Source organism: Oncorhynchus nerka, linkage group LG22, assembly GCF_034236695.1.
Source record: "Oncorhynchus nerka isolate Pitt River linkage group LG22, Oner_Uvic_2.0, whole genome shotgun sequence".
NCBI classification, from domain to species: Eukaryota; Metazoa; Chordata; class Actinopteri; order Salmoniformes; family Salmonidae; genus Oncorhynchus; species Oncorhynchus nerka.
The window spans coordinates 38,970,621-38,978,081 of NC_088417.1; the positions used below are offsets into that span (position 1 = coordinate 38,970,621).

General features: G+C 42.5%; 1 protein-coding gene across 1 annotated transcript in view; it reads left to right on the forward strand.

Annotated features, from left to right (window-relative positions):
• Window positions 1-2,620, forward strand: part of LOC115105150 (sickle tail protein homolog) — a 165,480-nt gene extending 162,860 nt beyond the window's left edge. Inside the window, 1 exon segment of the mRNA XM_065007142.1 lies at window positions 966-2,620. Within this exon segment, the coding sequence (XP_064863214.1) occupies window positions 966-1,502 (537 nt within the window). The 3' untranslated portion in view covers window positions 1,503-2,620.
• The last annotated feature ends 4,841 nt before the right edge of the window (window positions 2,621-7,461 follow it).

Below are 7,461 nucleotides of genomic sequence, written 5' to 3' on the forward strand. Positions count from 1 at the left end.
GGCTTTTAATGTGTTGGTTACGAGAAAGAGAAAAAAAGAAAAGAGAAAGAAAAATATTCCAGATGCATCCTGTCATCGACTGAGTTCTCCATCACCTCCCCAGTTTCCATCACAGCTGAGTTCCTAAACAGTGTTGCCAACCAACCTCAGGATGCTTTACTAAACCAATATTTCTCATTAGCCACACTCCCTCCTTGCCCACAATGCACCTCTATTAAACCCACACAGTCTACCTGATACGCTCCTTTATTTTCACAATGCAACAGCTACTAAACCACACTTTAATACCCCTCCCTTCTAGCCTGCTGGAACTAGCCTGATCGCTGCGTTCACCATTATATTCCAGTTAAACAGAATGGTGTGAATGCAGCAATCAGGCTGGTTCCACCAGGCTGCCTCCGGCCCTCCTCTGAAGGATGCTCTTCTACCACCCACCTCTCCCCATTGCACTTGCAGTACCAGTCAGTGGAATATTCACCCTTACTTCTCCAGATTTGCACTTTTATCTTTCTTACCCTCAAAAATATCCCCTCTTTTATCTAACATACTCCTCTTTCCTCCCCAACCAAGATGTATCTCTGGTTTTTCCCTCTGTTTTTGTCTCCACCTCTCAGACAGCTTGACAATCACTCTTAACACACAGGCATCACCAAGCAGTGCCCCCTCCCCCATCTCAATCTTCCTTCATCCCTCCTTCCATCCTTTCAATCTTTTCTTTCTCCTTTTTAATTAACAGTGTGTTTCTCAGTTACCTCAAGTAACCCAGTAAAAATACATACTGTAGCTAGTTTGAGCCTTTTGTGTGTCTTTTAGTTCTCTTAGTAGCAATGTTTGTTTTTGTGATTGTCTCTTGTCTATAACTTTAAGTCAATGTTGTCTTGCCTTTTTTTACATTTACATGTGTTACTTTAATAACCAGTTCCCATTTTGACAACCAGTCTTTGTTCTGGCATCTCTGTTTGCAGGCTAACGGAAGCGCTAAAAGAGCAGGGGAGGGTCATAAAACTACTTCCCCTACTATACCTGCCTCTAAAATTCCTGCTTTTTATCCTAGCTCTGCTAAAGGCAGCTCCTCCCAGTCTGCTCCAAACTCAGATGCTACTAACCCTATTACCCTTTTCCCCTCTTCCAACTCCTCCTCTTCCTCCCCCCACACCACCAAGTCCTCCATCCCGTCCCCTCACGCCCCCCGCCACCCTGGCTCAGCCCTCCCCACCTCTTCCCACATCCCCTCCCTCTCTAACGGTTCCTCCCTCAAACTCCCCAAGCCCTCTCACACAGGTAAAGCTCTCTCGTTCTCCTCGCAGACTCAAAACGGCCGAGCACCCTCCTCTTCCTTCTCCTCCTCCTCCCCCTCCCCTCTGTCGCCCACCCCGTTGGGCCCCGGTGTGAAGAGCATCCGCACCATACACACCCCCAGCTTCACCAGCTACAGGCCCCAGAATGGCAGCAGCGGCAAATCCTGCATCCCAACCGCCACAGCAGCCAAGGACTCCACTTAATACAGTAGCCCTGTTTGGGTTACTACTCTCTCTCTCTCTCTCTCTCTCTCTCTCTCTCTCTCTCTCTCTCCCCCTTAGGAGCTATTCTGTTATTCTGTTGTTTATTGGTTTGTATTTTGTTGTAAAAAGGGTAATGGATGCACTTCCCCAACCATTCATATTTCAATTTGATTTGTCACTGGCATTCTCACACTGATGCTTTGACTTCATTTTAAGTTGCATTTTCTTTTGGCTGATGCTTTGAACTTGAATCCTGGATTTTAAAAAGGTGTATTAGAGTACTGAGGAAATTATTTTAAAGATTTAAAAAATAAAAAATAAAGATTTTTCTGACTATCTAAGAAAATACAGTTGATGTACAATCACTATTACCGTGTTAAAAAAAAGTTTTATTTTTGAAAACCAGAGACTGGATAACCATAGTATATCTTCATCTTACACTATTTCTTGTGTTCTCATTCAGTATAGCCCTTGTAAATGCCTTTTATGAATGTATACTGTAAGTATACAGATGTTTAAAGTGGAATTGCGTTGACCTGACTTCTATTTTGCTAAGACTATTTTCTCATATAGTTATCCATGCACTGCCAATGTATTTTTTTAGGAGATTTATGAGATTTATCAGTTATTTCTGTAGTTATTGTGCCTACTTGCCAAAGTTATGTCATTTCCTGACTGTTTTACTGTAATCATGACATACCAAGTGGAAACTCAACACATACACTCAAGGTGTGATTGATGGCTGACGTCTTTACCTTCAATAGCTTGACTGGAGGTCTATGTTTCCTACGTTGATGTTTATCGATGTCTAAATGTATACAGTACTAAAAACAAAAGAAATTCACAAAATGCTCTCGCAAGTGTACATAAATGCTTCTTATAAGAACCTTTAGTAGTTTTGTTAACATACCAAAGTTTATTTGTATGCATGCCTTTTAAGATACTTTAGGAGAGTGATTCATGTTAAAAGAAGAATTATGTTTGCACAGATAGATTTTGTAAATATTTGGTTTGCTCTCATTTTTGTAAAGCTTTAAACCATACTACATAAAAGGTAAAGAATTGTGTTGGACTAAAAACAATAAAGGTCTGCATGCTTGTAATGCATTTAAGTTCTAGTCACGTTGAGTTCCTCTCCTGTTCTGCACACAGTTTCAACCATGTACCAAGCAGAATTGAACTCTGTATTAACAGATTCATTACATTTACTTGACCAGGAGGTGTCAGTGAGTGTCCGGGCCACATAATGGCTACCTTCCAGGCTGACTAAGTTGCAGATGCGAGTCAGATCTCAAAACCCTTGCAATGGGTCGTATCAGTTAACCACATCATAAGATTCTTGAATTTTTACCTTTACTTAACTAGGCAAGTCGGTTAAGAACAACTTCTTATTTTCAATGACAGCCTAGGAACAGTGGGTTAACTGCCTGTTCAGGGGCAGAACGACAGATTTGTACCTTGTCAGCACAGGGATTTGAACTTGCAACCTTCCGGTTACTAGTCCAAAGCTCTAACCACTAGGCTAACCTGCCACCCCGGATGCTTGACTACACAATCAATGAAGTGGCACGTAACCATTGGTTGATGCAATGCCGCGTCTGCATTGTGGTCAGTCTGGAAAGTGACCCATGCTTTGAGGGTGTGAAAACTGTGTAAGAGGAAGTTAACCTATGAGAATACATCTCTAAAGAGTAGAAACAACAGAACTACTCTTATCCCAGTCTGCAACAACCAACACCACTTGAAGGTGTCTGTAATCCATTGAAAAGAGAGATCCAGCATTACCCCTTGAAGGAAAAGGGCCTACTGGTAAGTTATGTATTAAAGTGGTTATATACTATTCTTTACTGTTACTCATATATGATCAACTTTCATTTAAGGTAAGAAATTATGTTAATTTGATTTAAATTTAAATTTTAAAGGGGCAGTCTGCAGTTGATGCATACATTTTTTTAGACTTTTAAATTAATGGTATATACCCACTTGAAGAATGTAACTCATGAGCTTAGTTCAACTGTCTTAACCAATCAAGAACCCACTATATACATTTTGTAAACAATGTAATTGTAAACCAACACTGTATGGCCTCAAAACTGGTAAAACTATCATTTTGATCTCATGGTTGGTCAGTCCTTACATCCATAGCTTCTGTCTAGGAATATGAGAGTGGTTACATTTCACCAGCCCTCAGCTGTTTACCAAATCAGTGACAGGGTTGACACTTTGTTTTTGTTTGAACTGCAGATTGCCCCGTTAAATTGATTTAAATGAACTGGGAAAAGTGAAAGAGAACACCATACATTATCCAATGTAGCATTCTAGTGTTGATTCAGGAATTAAATTAACACTAAAGGTTTAAACCACCACTCAGTGGTGTAAAATAACCCCAGTGTTTGTGTAAATAACCAGAGTTGAAGCAAAACGACCCCCAGCATTATCATATTTCTCAGCATTCTCTCTTGCAGGTTTAGAATGGTTTTGTTTCAATATCTATGTTTTTGCATGTACATTGGTTGATTCATCAATCAATCTTATGCTACTCAACTATGTGACATACATTTTTCTAAACTATTCCAATCTTTTATTGAGGACTTATTGTACCCATTACTTGTTCCAGTTGACATGTTGAAGGTATTCCCATGTCTTAGACTTCCCTAACCTGGCAGTCATTCTGAATGCAGGTTGCAGTTGAATAAAAATGTAAAATGTCAGATCGCCCCACTCTGGCTGGATTCCAATAGGCATTACACATCACTTTGCAAGCCAGCATAATGTGATTTGCAGCCCTGATGCAGCCTCATAACTATGGGTTTGAGGTCAATGAATTATATATTGTCTTAAAGAATTTCATTTGAATGGCAACATTTTCACTTGGTGAAATCCACACGACTAATAATATATGAATGCAACAACCATGTCACTGTCACTAGCAAACAAAGTCATGGGTGGTACTGGTAACTCAAAGATTCACTCAAATGGCACCCTGGTAAATATGCAAATAAGCCTGAAAACCCTACAGCAGGGCCATTCAACTCCGGTCCTGGGTGGCCAAAACATTCTAGGTTATGAATTGTTGTACGGTTCTTCAAAGAACCAACCCATGTATGGTTCTTCAGACTCCCTAAAATAGTTCCTCTATGGCATTGCGCTCAATAACCTTTTGGTATTTAATATGGTAGGAATGACTGTTCATTTTCATGTATGGGTTACCATTACTGACAATCGCCATCATTTTGATCAGTTCCTTCTCATAGTTCTCACTTTGTTCTTTGCTGATAACCACCCTGATCTGTGTTGGCTACTGGAAGACTATATTTGGCATTTCCTTGTTCCTAAGAAACACCATATCTACCTCCTACAGTAAACTTGTTGATGCTATAGAAATCACGCGGTGTGGTTCCCAAATGGCACCCTATCCCACTCTGGTCAGAAGTAGTACACTACATAGGCAATAGGGTGCCATTTGAGAAACAGCCATGGGTTATTCTGTTAAAATCCTCTAGACCATAGGTGTGTGCTGAAACGGTGTAGACCCCACAAATTAAACCACAGTGATGTGCAACAACAGTCCTTCACAACTCACTAGTAGCAACTGCAGAGATCTCAATCTCACACCTCTGTAGACTAGTGTCTTGACTTTATGTCTTTGTTATGTCCTATAGGCTAAGAGCCCACTGCTCAATTATGAACTACACTGAGGAGGAGAGACGTGGCTTACACGCCAAAGCCTCCCACTGCGAGAACATCATTTTTGCTAGCTTTTTACATCCTGGTATTCGTGGCCGCCGTGCCTGGCAACACCTTGGCATTGTGGGTGTTCTGTCGTCAGGCCGTCACCTCGCCCTCCAAGCTCTTCCTGAGGCACCTGGCCATAGCGGATGTCTCCTACGTGCTGATCCTGCCCATGCGGATGGTCTACCACTTGTCCGACAGCCACTGGCCCTTTGGAGAGGTCCCCTGTCGCCTGGTGGGGTTTCTATTCTACCTCAACATGTACTGCAGTCTCTACTTCATGACCTGCATTGGCCTGGACTGTCTCTTGGTCCTGGTCCTGGTCCTACCGCTTAAGTCACGGGCAATGCGGAAGACCGCGTGGTAAGCCTGTGGGTCACAGTGACCACGTCTATGACTCTCTTGCTATTCTCCAACAACCAAATGATGACTGTTCAGGTCGACAACAAGACCGTGGTCATGTGTAACCAGCTGTACTTGGAAAATACTTCTCCCAAGGCTTTGGTGTCAACCATGGTGGCATTTACTATTCCTCTGGTCACCATAGTGGTTTCCTATGTTCTAATCCTATTGAAACTGAGGGGTGTCAAGCAACAGGAGAGACCAGTTGGAGACCATGCTATCAGGATGATCATACTCGTCATGGTGAACTTCCTGGTTGAAACTGCGTCCATTAAGGCTATGGCACTAGCCAATCGAGTCACTTCCGCACTAACCTGTGTGAGTGGAGTGTTGGATCCTATTATGTATTTCTTTCTGGCAAGGAGTTATCAAAGTATACTGCTTCAGCTGTACTGTATAGACAGGGGTGATCTAGTGTCAGGTCCCCCCTGTCCATAATCTTATTCATGATGATTTAAAACAAAAAGGCAAAACTGATCCTAGGTCAGCACTCCTCCTGCTCTGGGACTTGAAAAAGTGTATGCTTGAAGTGATTCAATGACTATATTACAGTGATAATGTTCAGTGTTGAATTCTACGGTATGATAGCATTGTGGTGTTGAGCAATACAGACTTACAGTACATAAGAATGGTTGGCAGGCCTATGGCCCTGTATGAAAATAAAGTTTATTTCTAGGTTGTTTTATCATTATTGTAGGCATAGTATTCTTGGAAATGGTGTGCATACAGTGCATTCGGAAAGTATTAAGACGCCTTGACTTTTTCCACATTTTGTTACGTTACTACCTTGTTCAAAATGGAATAAATAGTTTTTTCCCCCTCATCGATCGACACACAATACCCTATAATGACAAAGCAAAAACAGGTTTTTAGCCATTTTTGCAAATGTATAAAGAAATAAAAAGCTGAAAAATAACATTAACATAAATATTCAGAACCTTTACTAGGTACATTGTTGAAGCACCTTTGGCGCGATTACAGCTTTGATTCTTCTTGGGTATGACGCTATAAGCTTGGCACATGCATTTGGGGAGATTCTCCCATTCTCGTCTGCAGATCCTCCCAATCTCTGTCAGGTTGGATGGGGAGCGTCGCTGTACAGCTATTTTCAGGTCCCTCCAGAGATGTTCGATCGATCGGGTTCAAGTCTGGGCTCTGTCTGGGCCACTCAAGGACATTCAGAGACTTCTCACGAACCCACTCCTGCATTGTCTTGGCTGTGTGCTTAGGGTCGTTGCCCTGTTGGAAGGTGAACCTTCGCCCCAGTCTGAGGTCCTGAGCGCTCTGGAGCAGGTTTTCATCAAGGATCTCTCTGTACTTTGCTTTGTTCAACTTTCCCTCGATTCTGACTAGTCTCCTAGTCCCTGCCACTGAAAAACATCCCCACAGCGTGATGCTGCCACCACCATGCTTCACCATAGGGATGGTGCCAGGTCTCCTCCAGACGTGACACATGGCATTCACTTCAAAGAGTTCAATCTTGGTTTCATCAGACCAGATAATCTTGTTTCTCATGGTCTGAGAGTATTTAGGTGCCTTTTGGCAAACTCCAAGGGGGCAGTCATGTGCTTTTTACTGAGGAGTGGCTTCCATCTGGCCACTCTACCATGAAGGCCTGATTGGTGGAGTGCTGTAGAGATGGCTGTCATAGTGACCATCGGGTTCTTGGTCACCTTCCCTGACCAAGGCCCTTCTCCCCGAGTGCTCAGTTTGGCCGGACGGCCAGCTCTAGGTAGAGACTTGGTAGGTTCCAAACTTCTTCCATTTAATTATGATGGAGGCAATTCCTTCGACCTCGTGGCTTAGATTTTGCTTTGACATGCAC